General features: G+C 38.5%; 1 protein-coding gene across 2 annotated transcripts in view; it reads left to right on the top strand.

Moving 5' to 3' along the window:
* JADE2 (jade family PHD finger 2) overlaps nt 1–15,307 on the top strand; it is a 189,988-nt gene that overhangs the window by 143,667 nt on the left and 31,014 nt on the right. For both annotated transcript variants that reach the window (XM_087709532.1, XM_087709531.1), the window contains exon 9: nt 7,071–7,532. In XM_087709532.1, coding sequence (XP_087565658.1) covers nt 7,071–7,532 — 462 coding nt within the window. The remainder of the gene's footprint in view (nt 1–7,070; nt 7,533–15,307) is intronic.

The following is a 15,307-nucleotide window of genomic DNA, read 5'->3' as shown; positions in this document are numbered from 1 at the left end:
GAAAACAAACTGTTATTCTTCTGTTGAAACCCACAGTCCGTCAGTTTTCATTAAGATTGCCAGCAAGGCTATTGGTCAGTGCTAAATCTTGTACAAGTTGAACGTTATTGCAAAGAAGAAGAAATATGTGGATGATTCATTTGTTTAAATGTTTAAGCAATGACTAAGCACTAATCTGGAATTTAGAAATAAATTCAATTCAATCTGCATACCCTCCCACTCCATTAGGATTGCAAATTCCCTGGCATTGTGGTGATACAGCACCTTCTTCTGGATTTGTTTATCCAGATGAATTTTAAAATGCAACTTTCTCCTTTGGGTTTGAGTTGGAATAATCTTTGTTGTCACCGAAACCTTATTTGAGACAGCTATCAAAACTTTTGAAGCTTAGGAAAAGCTACAGAGCTTAGCACAAAGTGGATATAATTCTGAAGAAATCAATATGAGTGGTTAAAAGAGCAACTATCCAAAAGGGACTGGCTAATTATATTTAAATAAAAATTGGGGAGAGGTTATGCTAGTAAAAGCACAAATATACTATGGCTGAAAGTAAGAAAATAGCATTTGACCAATATATAGACAAAATACCCATAATAAATGAGAGTTAAATATTATGATATGGAAAAATATTAATTTGTGCATCCCCAGTGACTGTCCATTAATATTAAGGAAATAATATGCCACATGAAAGCTCTGAAAGCAAAGCAGGAAGTATCATCTCACTGCTCCAAGGCATCAATGACATGTAACTGTCAAACATCTTGCAAAGCTATAACTAAATTATCTGCAACCTTAAAGAAGTGCAGCTAGAATCATCTAACATCATGTGATGATTCATAATTGGCTGCAGATCTTCACTGTACTCAGAGTTCTTGGGAGCAAGTAGGGAAAATGCATTTTGGTTTTTTGAGTTCAGAATAACTCATAACTTGCATAAGAACCAGATTGGTCGAGGGGTTAAGGCACTAGTTTAGAAACCAGGAGACCATGAGTTCAAGTCCCACCTTAACCATGAAAGCCAGCTGGAATATTTTAGGCCAGTCACCCTTTCTCAGCCCAACCAGCTCACAGGGATATTGTTGTGGGAGAAAATACGAGAATAAAGTCTGTGGAGATTCTCAATCATCTAAATTATGATTGTCTCAAAGGTGTTTTTCAAAAGCAACTGAACTTTATTAGGGTTCCCCCCCCCAAAAAAAAATGTTTCACTTCTCACTCAAGAAGCTTCTTCAGTTCTCGCTAGAAACTGTTTTCAGGTGGGGGGGGGGAACCAAGAAAATCCAGTTGCCTTTTGAAAAGCACCTTTGGGACACAGGAGAAGGAAGGTGTGATGGTTATGTTTGCTGCCTTGAATTGCTTATAAATGTAATAAAGACAATGTAGAAATGAATGATTCATGACTTGCCAGATAAAGTTATATGGTTTTTAGGGACTTGAATATGATGTGAGATAAATTAGAGTCTTACTAATCTCATGTTGATGTCAGGGGTATCCATTTCCAGAAGGCAGAATTGCACTAACATCACATAATGCTCTACTATGGTGATATTTCGGCATAGAGGACTCACTTCATATCCTAAGGCTTTTTGCTGGAGTTCCTAGAACATAAGATTCTACTGTTAATCTCAGTTCTGTCTGGAGTGAGATAGATGGATAGCCTGGAGATTACTTGTTTCCTGACTACTACTCCCTTACTTTCCTTTCCCTGTGTATAAAGTGATGTTCAAACCAGAAGATGCTGTGTTGTTCAGTAATAAATCCTGTTGGGGAAAAATGTGTAGATATATCCATTACAAGCCGAGAAAGAAGAGGAAGCTTTGTTTTTCTTTATTTTATGATCCCTTGGCCTTAAGAAAGAGTGTAGGGAGAAGAGATGAAAGGCACTTTCTTTACTTTTCCAAGATACCCATGTGCCCTCGAGATCTTTTGCTGCCCATAAATCAGCATTAATCTTTACCAGATTTGTAATTCCCTGAATTTTCCTTTCCCCTTTTTGAAGGCAGGGGCAGCAAAGCTCTTATTCAACCCAAATGAGATGGAGTGGCTATTGATTTGGAAGCTGTCTGATTCTCTGATTATATCAATCCTAATTCTTGATGGGGTTGTGTTTCCCCAGAATGAGCAGGATGTCCTCCTTGGCTCATGCTCAAAGAGCAAGTGGAAATCATCACCAGGAAGAGTGTTGCACAGCTACACTCCTGAAGAACAAGTCGTGGCCTTATGTTGAACAAAATTAGGAACAGAATGTAGTGAAAAGTGGCCACTGATGTCCTTATCATCACTAAATTACTGTAACACATTGTACCCCGGGGCTGCCCTTAAGACCATCTGGAATCTTCAAGTACTCCCGAAATCGGCAGCAGGCATGCTCAGTGGACAGTCTCAATGATACATCACAGCTGTTGCAATTGTATTGGTTACCAATAGATTCCTAAGGGCAATTTAATGTGCTGGTTAAAAGACCTATGTGGCTTAGGACATGAGTATCTTAGGGACTGCCTTTCCCTAGTAGTTTCTGGCCATCCTACCAAAACAGTTAAATTCTGTTTCTGTTATTTGTACATTGGGTGATTGTACAGCAGTCTTGTCTAGAATTTCCTTGTAAGTGGTTCATAGACTTCCAACTAGGTTGGTTATGGAATATTTCAGTAGAATATTTTTATACACACATGAACACAGACAGAAAACATTGCTACTGAAGGCTCTGCATTGGTTGCTATTTAACTATTGATTAAGCATATTACATGAAACTGTTGAAATTAAGAAAACAAAATACTGTAAGCATAAGATTAGCCAAAAAAGCTTCAGTTCTATAGGGCTTGTTATCCTGAATTGCATATATGAATAAACATATATAGGTTTATCAGCCAATCATTGCTGTCCTCTTTGACTAGAACATTCAAATATGGATGTTTTAACACAGGCTTAGCTAACCCTGTGGTTTATCTTATTCCTGTTAGTGTGTGCGCACATTATCATGTAACTTAGTTCGTTTTCTCTTTCAGGATTTTCTCCCTCCCTCCCGGCTGTACAGTTTCATTCTGCTAGTCTGGGTTGTGGGTCAAAAAAGAATGCATCAATAATGTCTTCACTCTCCCTTTAATAGCATTCTTTGATACCAAAGGTTGAACAGGTATTTCTTTGTTTTTGACCCATTAGCCTGGCTTACTAATTATTTCCTGTGTGTGTTTTGGGCAGAGTCCCTGATAAGAACCACTTGCCATCTGTCAAACGAAACCCTGGATGGGTGGCATTCTATTTACTTTATCTCTAAGGTAGCATGGATCATCTTTCCTATGTAAAAGGGCATTGTGTAGGCTGTTGTTCCAGCATAAACAATTTAAGAATGATATTAATACTGTTTGTGACGCAAATAGCGAAGGCAAGTAGGGGGATGGGACTGATTGAGTCATTTATTGCTGTAACTTGAAAACTGTAGTAGAGACAAAATATTTTCTTGCACAGCTTTCATCTCACTACCTTTCCTGTTTCTTGTCCACATAGCAGCACAAAGGATCTTTCCAATCACCCATTTTAAAGTACCCCTGGATATTATTCCAATATAAACACAATTGCCTCCATTGGCAGCTATGCAATAAAATTACGGCTTTGGCTACTGGATAACTCAGAAAACTCAATCGGAGCTGTTTTATAGTTGGCAACTTCCTGCAACCTCAAAATGCAGTAAGAACAAGGGGGAAAAGTGGCATTGCATCTTTTCAACATATTTTTGATTCTCTGAGTCACATAGGAATTCCTACAATGAACCACATCATAACCAACCAACTTTGCTTTATGAATTTTTTTTTAAAAATTTTTTTAAATCACTGTTTTTATCTTTACCTGAGCTTCCTTCCCATGCTGTGGATTCCTCATACCTTGGCTCTAAAAGGCAATTTGAAATCTTTAATATTTAACAGTTAACTCGGGGCTTGTTTAATTGTGTCAGATTCCAAGTACATAAAGCAAAGGCAATGGACTACTTGTATAGAAAAAGTTATGAAGGAAAAATATGGGAAATAACACTCTTCATACCAGCCTCATATTCTCCTAGGGTGATTTTTGGAGTTCAGCAAAGCAGAAAAATGCTTTGGAGGATCATTGAAGCAAAAATGAAACCACAAGAACGGATATATAAAACTTTCCATATAATTACTCTTCCTTTTCCCTGAAATATCAGCTCTCATACTTAACTTCTCAGTATCCTGGATGATAATGTAATCACTCAAAGCCAGAGCTAGCTTTTTGGTAATTATAAGATCCTGGTTATGTAAGCCATTCAGGGTGCTGCCTACAGTAATAAACCCTTCAAAATAGCTGCTTACTGCAGTTTAACTGGCATTAACAGCTAGAATAGACTGATTTCATATGGGTTACGGCTTGAATAATTATGTGACACTCTGAGCCATTAAAAACCAGTTGATGAAGAGAAGGAGGTTTGGAAGAGGCAGAGGTATTACAGTATATAATATACCTGTTCTGTTCAGAGGAAATGGTGCCTTAGGTTTTGTCACCTGGAAAGGGGAATCTAGCGGAAGACTTTCACAAAACCACTTTAAGCTTCAAAAATATATTGACTTTTTAAATTCTCTTTTCTCAATGCAGTAAGCCTTAATCCATTTATTTTAAAAGATAGTGGCCCAGAAGAAATTGAAGTCACTTTTCCCATTTTTAAATTAATATTAATTAAAGACATGTACGCATGTTGTGTGTGTATCTCTCATATCAAAGAGAAGAAACAGGGAAAAGTTAGTGCTTCCAGGTATATTATAGGTTTCTGGGGGAAAATATTCATAATTTTTTTTCATAAATTTATACCCTGCGAAGCAATAATCAAGAAACTGTAGTTTAAAGATTAAAAGGAATAGTAGCAAATAATGATTGGTAGGTGTTGACGTACAACTAGGTGCTTAGTGACTGTTCAAAGTTATAATCAGTTTTGAAGTTCCCCTTCTGCGGTCACATGACCTGATTTTGAGTGTTTGACAACATGGCTGTAGTTATGGACATCAGCAGTGTTTCGCAGTTACGTGACTGTGTTTTACAGTAGTTTTGCCAAAATCCAGCACTTACAGTTTTTGACAAAATCCCACACCAATGATGGCGAACCTTTTTGTAAATGTGTGCCAAAATTGTGCGCACACGCGATAGCGCCCACACGCATGCCCCACAATGCAATGCGCCCAGCCCACCTGCACCTATGTGCACGTGACCCTGTGCATGTGCGAAGCCCCCCCTCCGAATGCATGCATGACCCCCCCCTGCACATGCACACACTACCCTCCCCCGTGTTTGGGGGGAGTTTTCACCCTCCCCAGGCTTCAGGAAAGCCTCCAGAGCCTGAGGAGGGCGAAAAACAGCCTCCGCTGACCCTCCAGAATCTGGAAACAGATCGTTTCCGAACTTCCGGTTGGCCCCTTGATCCCATTTTTCACCCTCCCCAGGTTCCGGAGGCTTTCCTAAAGCCTAGGGAGAGCAAAAACAGCTTCCTCCAGCCTCCCAGAAGGCCGAAAATCAGCTGGCCGGCATGCGCACTGGAGCTGACGGTACACATGCTGGCAGATATGGCTCCGCATGCCACTTGTGGCATATGTGCCATAGGTTCGCCATCACGGCGCTACACATAGCAAATAATTGCTTTACTTAATGACTGTGGATTCACTTAATGTCCGGCACAAAAAAGATTTGCAAAATTGGTCAGTTATGTGGCCGAGCAGCTTTACTGCCAGCTGCATTGCAGTCATATGTTGAGGACTACCTATATGACAGAAGGCCCATCTTCCCAACTGCCAAGTACATTGGCATGACCATGGAGCCGTCTGCCATTAATACCACATCAGCTTGCCAGCAGGATGCACATGCACATATGCGGCTGACCTGAACTGGGGTGACAGCTCGCGTGCCCACAGAGAGCACTGTGTACCAACTGTGGCATGTGTGCCATAGGTTTGCCATCATGGGACTAAATCATGTTGTTCCAGATAAATGGATGGAGAGAGAGAAGGAGGGGAGAGAGAGAGAGATTTTAGGCCTGAGCCTTTGATGTATCAGTCCCTTCCATGTAGCTGCACAAAGCATGGAAAGACTGCACAGAGAAGCCAATCCAAGTTTCCCCCTTGATTCTTTAATGGGAGGCATCCAGGTAGAACCTCTTGCTTTTGCTATGTTATGATCCCAATAAAGTTGACCATGTTTTCACCCAGCCTTAGCATGTACTGTGCCCCGACTGATATCTTGTCCAGTATATGGGCTAATTAGTTGAAGTTCTATAAATGAAATTAATCAAACTGTAACAAATAGCCTCTGAAAAACTGCTATACTGAGAGCTAGGTGCTGGTGAGGAAGGAAATAAAATTGCTTTATCATTATTGGTGAAACTTTGGAAGGCTGTATTTCCTTGTATGTATTTTTTACCTTTATGATATACCATGGAAAATGAATTATAGATACTTAGGCTCTATAATTGGCTTCTTAGTGGGGAATAAGTATGCCTCTCCTTAGCAGCACAGTGCACATTTTAAAAGCTGGAGCAGTGTATCAGTGTATTTGTTCCATCTTGCTCCACAGGGCATGGTTATCCTCCTCCTTTTGAATGAATCTTTCATTATATTTCATATGTTATGTTATCACAGAAGGCTATCAAACAATGAACACTTAATCTGATCATACTGAAGTACATACAGTGGATCGGTTAAAACAAGACAGAGGTTTGTCTATATTGAATAATTTAATTATGTCTCAGCAAATCAAATAGATCCCATGAGAAATAGTTATGTGATATAAAAATAATGAGAGCAGCAAGGCAGCATATAAACAAGATATTTCTCAATGCTTAAACGGTTGGTGCAAATGCATGTGGGGTATTTCTTCATCACCTCAAGAAAAGGCCAATGTGAAAGCTAATGAGAATACAGTACTTTCCATTCTTTTCTGCCTCCTCATGTTTTTGTTGGTAATTCCTCTCAGGCTTATATTGAGATCTTGCAAAAATGTTACCAGTTGACAATATTTTATGTGCAATGTTCCAGGCGGCTATTCAAGCATTTGTTCTCTTTCCTTTCCCATTCTAGTGTTCCATGCCTTCCTGCATCACAGCCTTCCATGTAACATGTGCCTTTGAGCACAATTTGGACATGCGGACACTGTTAGCAGAAAACGATGAGGTAAAGTTCAAGTCATTCTGTCTTGAGCATAGCACTGGTGCCACCAAGCCACCAGATGACGCACGGATGGAGGCAGATCAAGGTAAACTAGACCTGGAAAAGATAACACTGAGAAAACAGAAGCTCCAACAGTTGGAAGAGGACTTCTATGATCTTGTGAAACCTTCTGAAGTGGCTGAGAACCTTGATTTGACTGAGTGGCTAGTTGATTTTGTCTATCAGTACTGGAAGATGAAGAGAAAAGCCAATTATAACAAGCCACTACTGATGCCCAAGACAGATGAAGTGGATAATTTGGCTCAGCAAGAGCAGGATGTATTGTACCGACGCTTGAAGCTCTTCACACACCTTAGACAGGATCTTGAAAGGGTGAGTAGAATTATTGGGATTGGTAACTCTTGTTTGTATAATCCTGCTTTCCCCATTCTGGCACCATCCAAATGTACAAAATATTACAGCTCCCCAAATTCCAATGCAAATGTCCCAACTCATCTGTAGATTACCAGGCTTGAGGAAGTTTGGTTTAATCAGCTTTCTCTACAGTTATTCAAACCTACAGTGGACAGACAGACGTTACCTTAATTTATTCAATCTCATTATAATAATCCATGTGTTTCATATTTTTGTTTGCTACATTAATGCTGAATGTGCCATTACCATCTAGTGAGGAAATGATAAGAACACCAGCTTTTCTCTCTAGCTAGGGGGAAAGTGACCCTAATTATTCGGTGCAAACCAACCATATAGTTCAGAAGCATGCAAAACAACTATCCCTATTTCATTTTTTTCTGTGGCTAAATATATAGTTTTGCTTTTATTTTCAAGTGCGATAAAAAGGTTAATTATTAGCGCAGCCTAAGATCATCTTTTGATGCACATTCACTGGTTTGATTAGAAAACAAAATTTTTGCCCATTACATCCTCTGGTTCTTTCATTGTATTGTATGATAAGGTATAACTGTAGCGACTGCAACCATAAGATGAAAGATTGGAGGTACCAAAATATAGTTTGGTACCTCCAATCTTTCGGACTTCATATTCTTGGATCTACTTCCTACTTTAGGTAGCAGCTTGGTTGTTTCTTTCCCCAACACTTGTCTTCCATAAAGCACTTCATCTGTCATCTATCCCCTAACTCCGGTATGTGTAAGAGACAGAAATGCAATATTCTGTGCCTTTTAAAAATCAAAAGGCAAAAATTGAAATAATTTCTATAGTTCCACTTCTTGGCTATGTAGTACGTAAGTGTGGGAAGTAAATAATTCAGCCTCCAATTCTCCCCCCCTTGAAAAACCAATCTTACAGGAGATAAACAAAGGAAAACATTCAAAAAATAATAACATGTAATTTTTTTTAATTTTAATATGTATACATTCATTACAAAAGAACATAATTATAAAAAGTTGCCCCCAAAGACATAGCATAGCATCATGGTGGCTAACCTATGGCACGCGTGCCACAGGTGGCCTGTGGAGCCATATATGCTGGCATGTGGGTTGTCAGCTTCAATGCGCATATGTGTGCCAGCCAGCTGATTTTCAGCCTTTTGGAGGGCCAGGGTAAGCCGTTTTTGCCCTCCCGAGACTTCAGGAAAGCCTCTGGAGCTTGGGGAGGGTGCAAAATGGGCCCAACGGGCCTACCAGAAGTTTCAGTAGGCCCATTGGGCCCGTTTTTCACCCTCCCCAGGCTCTGGAAGCTTTCCTGGAGCCTGGGGAGGGCGGAAACAGCCTCCCTCAGCCCGCTGGAGATCCTCCAGAAGCCAGGAACGGATCATTTCCAAACTTCCGGTATGCCCGTTTTTTGCCCTCCCCAGGCTCCTGAGGCTTTCCTGGAGTCTGGGGAGGGCAAAAAGTAAAATGTCTTCTCTCACACACACACCCCCGGAGGATATACCAAGCTCAGCTTAAAAGGCAAGCAGTGCAGCACGTGGGGGGGGGGTGAGGGTTGTGTGCGCATGCACATGGGGGGGGGGCACTTTGCCTTATGGGTGCCGGCATGTGCGTGCGCTATTGTGAAGGTGCACTTGCATTTTTGGCACCCACCCAACAACAAAAAGGTTAGGTATCACTGCTATAGCAGCTTACAGGTTGTGAAGAAAAAAGATCCAAAAGTAAATGCAGTGTTCCAGATAGGCCATTGCTATAGTTGAAGAGCCTTCCACTGCAAATCTCTGGAAAGAGCCTGGAAAGGTTCCAAATTATTATTACAGATCACAAGAAAAAACTATATTCTTTGAATGCAGGCTGAAATATAACTGTAAGTATCCCCACAATACCATAGCTTATACTTGGTGTAAGACAGAAGCCGAAAACAAATCCTAACACAAATTCCTGACTACACATTTTACCAATGTCTACAGTCCTAAATCAGAGTTCTTTTCAGCCTTTCTTTGGTTCACACAATCACTGGGTGCTGTAAGCCCAAGAAGAAATACAGCGCTAATCACTTTGGCATGCATGCCCACATCTCTTCCAAACCACTTTTTCATCTTCAAATTCGAACACTGTGCATCATCCTACTGAGATATGATACGATATGATGTGATAAAATATGATACGAATACAACACAATATGATACGATACGTTATAATGTAATACAGTGGTTCTCAACCTGTGGTTTGCAGATCCCCGGTGGGGGGGCACAGTGTTGTCACAGGGTCCTTGAAGGCTTAAACAAAGTTATGATTTAAACCTTGAGATAAGTCTTGGTGGTCCGTGGCCACAAAAGGTATTTAAAGGAGGTCCATAGTGAAGAAAAGGTTGACAACCACTGATGTAATACATTTCTAAAGTACAGTTATTTCTGGAATGAACTCTCTTCTAAATACTGTAAAGTCTCTGCTGCTTTTCTTATTTGGTGATTAATTCTCAGAGTAGAGATGAGTTTATAAATAGGACCATGAAATATGTTAACACTGTCTTTTTGAAAGGATAGTTGATATTAGTGAAGACACACACAGTAACCAATTACCATGGGGAAATAGTTCTTTTTTTCTCCTTGTTATTCCCCTGCCATATAGTGGTAGGGTTGATGCCTACGAGGAGTTTTCTTAAATCTTGCTTATTAAAGTGCCATGCTATAAATACTATGAATTCTTACGAATTGCTTTTTTTTATTAGCTATGCACATCTGAAATTAAAAAAATAAATGGTGTAACTAGTCACATAGCTGTGCAAAGCTGATGAGATGGGGATAGAACTGGCAGTATGTTATCAGCACAGGAGCTGAAAAAGCAAAAAGGGAAGATCTCTGAAAACAAAGTACAAACAAGCTAAAAAAGGAAATCTGAGATGGGAAGCAAGAGGAATATGATAATGTGGGAATAAATATATGCAGGACAAGTGAATATGGTAGTGGATATTTCAGGTGTGTGCGGCTGCTCATAGTTGGACCAAGTTGAAGGGCAAAGCTGTGGTTGATAAGCTCCAAGTACAGTACAAATAGAGTACAAATAAAAAATGTTTTCATTATTTATTTTTATTCTATTACTTAACATTATGAGTTTGTTTATATGTAATGAACAGCTTGTCTTTTTATAGAAAGCAGCGCTCTGCAGCAAATATTTGTATGAGCATGGAGTCCACATATAATGTACATGACACTTTACAAGTCTCATTTTTTTTAAAAAAAACATTGCCTCTATAATCCTCAAAAAGTAGGAAAAGTAATAGGGAATTGCTGTATACTGTAGAATATTTTTTAAGAAAAGTTTTTTTCAAACAAGAAAACAAGTTAAAATTGCACTGGTCTCAACTATTCTTCTAATTAGTGGTTTTATTAGTACTTCGGCAATAGCTGTTGCTCCTTTCCTGTTAAATGAACTCTTCCTACAGTCAGAGATTATTATGGTCAGCTTAGATTTGAAAGTAATAATCTTTCCATTAATATGAAGAATCTATATTAGGGCTTTCAAACTCCCAGCCCACGGGTGACCATGCTCAGTTTAGCGAAGGGGGAAAAAGTCCCAACACGTCATGTGATGATGTGAGTTTGACACCCCTGATCTATATACATGCAAGCAAACTTTGGTGTGGATTTATCTTTGGTAGTTTCTTGATTAGAAATTGACAGGGCAGGCTACCATATTTAAGTAGGGAATCTAACCCAGTGGTGGGATTCAGCCAGTTCGCATCACCGGTGGTTAAGTTTCTGAGCAATTTGGTGAACTGGTTATTGGAAGAAATCATTAGGGCAGAGAACTGGTTGTTAAATTAATTGAATGCTACCACTGAGCTAACCCCACATTCACTCACACTGAAGATGCTATCTAATTGGGTAATGAGATACCTGCAAGCAAACCCTCAAGTTCAGAGAGCACCAAGGATTCTGCCAATTGTTTTTTCTGAAAAGTTATTTAAACCTCAGAACCAAAGAAATGTAAAAGAACATCTCAAAATACAAATTGCATATTATACTTAGTGTGTTGGATTTTCTTTAAAGTCCCAAAATAAGATTGTGTGTGTGTGTACATACAATAACAGCGATATCTGCTATACATATGAAGAAAGGTTGCAGGAACTGGGTATGTCTAGTTTAATGAACAGAAGGACTAGAGGAGACATAATAGCAGTGTTCCAATATCTCAGGGGTTGCCACAAAGAAGAGGGAGTCAATTATTCTCCAAGGCAACTGAGGGTAGAACAAGAAGCAATGGGTGGAAACTAATCAAGGAGAGAAGGAACTTAGAACTGAGGAGAAATTTCCTGACAGTTAGAACAATTAATCAGTGGAACAACTTGCCTCCAGAAGTTGTGAATGACCCAACACTGGAAGTCTTTAAGAAGATGTTGGATAGCCATTTGTCTGAAACGGTATAGGGTTTCCTGCCTAGGCAGGGGGTTGGACTAGAAGACCTCCAAGGTCCCTTCCAACTCTGCTATTGTATTGTTGTATTATTTAATCAATGTTACAAGATGGATATGTAGCCGTCAGATCATTTAACAGACATGATACAGTCTCCAGCAACTCCAAGGATCTGACTTCTCTGCCAGAGTTCCTTTCTACTTTCCTATTTAGATTTTCCCAATACAGTATTCCCTGGGTAAATTGAACTGTCACTCCCAGCATCTTCAATCAACTTGACTGTTTGGAGGAAGCCAAACTGGAGAAGATGGATTTTTATTGTGGCCCTAAAATAACACTTTCTGTGTATTGAAATAAAACCATCTAAAACTAAATAATGCCATGAATAATAATTATCCCTGTAGTTATTTATTGGAGTGTATTGATAATATGACAGCTGACTTCTGGGCTGAAATTAGATAAACATTTTGCAAATCAACCTTCCAAGACTCAAATGCAATACTTCTTTTAATGCAAACTCTCTTCACTGACCTCTCTTTCTGCTATAGTGCTATCCAGATTCCAAAAGTACCTTTATTCTCTGTTGAGTCTCATCAGCTGTCTCACAGAATCGGCCATGTAGGATTCTTCTAACTGCTTTTAACACTGTTTTACATTTCACTTTCTACGGTATTTTCATTATCAAGTTTCAATGATAGGTGCCTTGTTCAGTTTAGAAGTTGTTTTCTGGTATTGTAACCAGATGAATCTGGAAGCTGCTAATAGATAATTGCATAGATTTTTTCCCCCTTCAGTTCAATAAATCTCTGTAGTTTTCTTGGCAGGGTTTTTCAGAAGTGGTTTATCGTAACCTCCATCCTACGGCTGTGAGAAACTGAATGGCCCAAAGCCACCCAGCTGGCTTTGTGTCTAAAGCAGGACTGGAATTCACAATTTCCTGGTATCTATCCTGATGCCTTAACCACTACACCATACTGGGTCTCTAACTGCAATTATAGATAACTGCAATTGGGAGAAATGTCAGAAGCTTGCAAAATATAAATATGGCTTAAGATTTTCCAATAAATGCCCTGAAAGACAATATTGCCAATATTATTCCCTTCATAACCATCTTAGCATTTTAATTTGATGGCTAGAATCCCCTTGCTGCATTTCCAGTTAACTCACCACAACTGCCTCTTAATATACGTAGATACATGTTATTTTATTTCTATTCGATCCTTCATAAAAGAACTTCAAAGCAGGATAGATTGCATTTTCTTCCATTTTCCCTCACAGCTGCAATCCTGTGAATTAGATTGGACTCAGAATGAATGACTTTGATTTAAAGGCATCCAGTGAATGCCCATGGCTGAAGATGGGCGAGAAGCTGAATCTACCTAATGCCAGTCCATTACCTTAACCACTTCACTGCTGGCCTCGAACATATGATATTTCCTGGAATCTTGGCTCTCAATATCTTGCCTTCTTCAGCAGCTCAAGGAGACACAGTACTGACAAGTAAAGTAAAATGTTTCCGTGAAGCATTTCAGCACTGAAGGCATCACAAGCGTTAACTTTTAAGGATAACAGAAATCATTCTGGGCTCAAGGCAACCCAAAAGTTCCCAAGGTCTCCCAAAATAATAAGTAATAGTAACTTCATTAGAGCATGAAGCTCAAAATTATCTTTTTATCCTCATAATTCCCCAATTAGATAGAAAATATTAAAGGTCCTGGATTTTTTTTTTTTATTTGAATAAGCTTAATATTTAAGGCTTGTTCAAAGGAGTAGACCACTTCTATCATAATTGGCAATTAGAGACACAGATTTTCTCTATCTTTAATTTAGTGTAATTCAAGTAGAAGAGCCTCTTTGTTCTAGTGATTAAAATCCAGGACTAGACAAATCTGAGTTCTAGTCCTGCCTTAGGCACAAAAACCAGCTGGACGACCTTGAACCATGAGTTTTTCATCAGCCTGAGGAAGAAAGCAATGGCAAATTGCTTCTGAAAATGTTGCCTAGATAACTAAGGGGATTTGTTAATGTAATTCCCAGAAGTTATGTCTAACTTGAAGTACATCTTAAGTAGAAATGTGGAGTTGAATCACTTGAAATGGTTATACAATGGAAGCCAACCTAAAAGATATGTGTTGGCAAAACATGGAAGTGAATTCAGTTTTCCTATTTTGTGTACTAAACACAAGACAAATACTTTGTCAGTAGAAAAATCCAATTAAAGCTGCTATGAATTATACCCGTAACTGCTTCGATTAGAAAATTATAAATAAAACATCAAGTACATCCTAATAAAACAATTTGTTTTGATCAGTTAATGCCCAAAATGCATATTCCTAATCTGATAAAATCTTTTTATACATGAACGGACATTTTACTTGTAGTTGACAAAAGCAAACCATTCAGTTTTGGAAACTTCATTCCCCTTAAAATGTAACTGCCCATATTTGTTTCAGGATGGCTAATGAGAATGCATTAAGCCTATTATAGTCATATTTTCCATTCCCTTTTGATCGGTTTTATTTGTAAACTGACATCCTTTGTATTAATTTGCATAATATGTTTTACAAAGAAGTGTGCTTAAACAAAGCCAAAAACAAGTTAACAAACAGGACCATTTTACAAACATCCTTTGTCTTGTTTCTTTAATCCTATTAGCCCTTACATTTTTCAAAAATATACCTTCCAGACTTAGCCATTCAAATGTCTCAAGCCATCCAGAAAGAAAAATTGAATGCAGGGTTCTCCTATCTTAATGACAAACATTCTGTTGTTGTTTGCCTAGTTGCTTATTTACAATTAAGATCCTGGAAGTTCACTGTCTGTGTAAAACTTCATTCACATTCATTCATCAGGATTGATGAATCACAATAATTGGGTATTATATTAAGTTTCTATTATCATTTTTGGTGCACTTTCCAAAAGAGCCTAGGAAACCAGCAGTTCCATTATTACTTTGCAGTGAAGCAAGAGGGATTCGTATTGATGATAGATGTATCATCAGTAAAAGAATTTGTAAAGTCTTACTTTTTAAAAAAGGTGACTAAACCTGTTGTCATTATAGGTCATAGAGCAGTGACAATGGTAGGAAAATATCTTAATGTGTCAATATAAATTAATAATAATAATAACCTTTATTGTCATTGTACATATATATGATTATTCTCATATTAATTAAACTTTCTTTTATTCCTTATTTTTAATTTAAAAAATATATAAATATAATATAGTATGAGTTTTAAAACAATAAAGATAAATTATTAAAATTATTTTAAGGTGTCAATTGTTCAGGAGGCAGCATAAACATCTGGAATTGGGCTTTTACCAATTCCTAACTCTATTA

Source organism: Thamnophis sirtalis, unplaced genomic scaffold, assembly GCF_051295495.1.
Source record: "Thamnophis sirtalis isolate CommonGarterSnake01/CBP01778 unplaced genomic scaffold, rThaSir2_p1.2 scaffold_3, whole genome shotgun sequence".
Lineage (NCBI taxonomy): Eukaryota > Metazoa > Chordata > Lepidosauria > Squamata > Natricidae > Thamnophis > Thamnophis sirtalis.
Note: the sequence above shows the minus strand (reverse complement) of the source record. Positions and strands in the feature narration are given on the sequence as shown.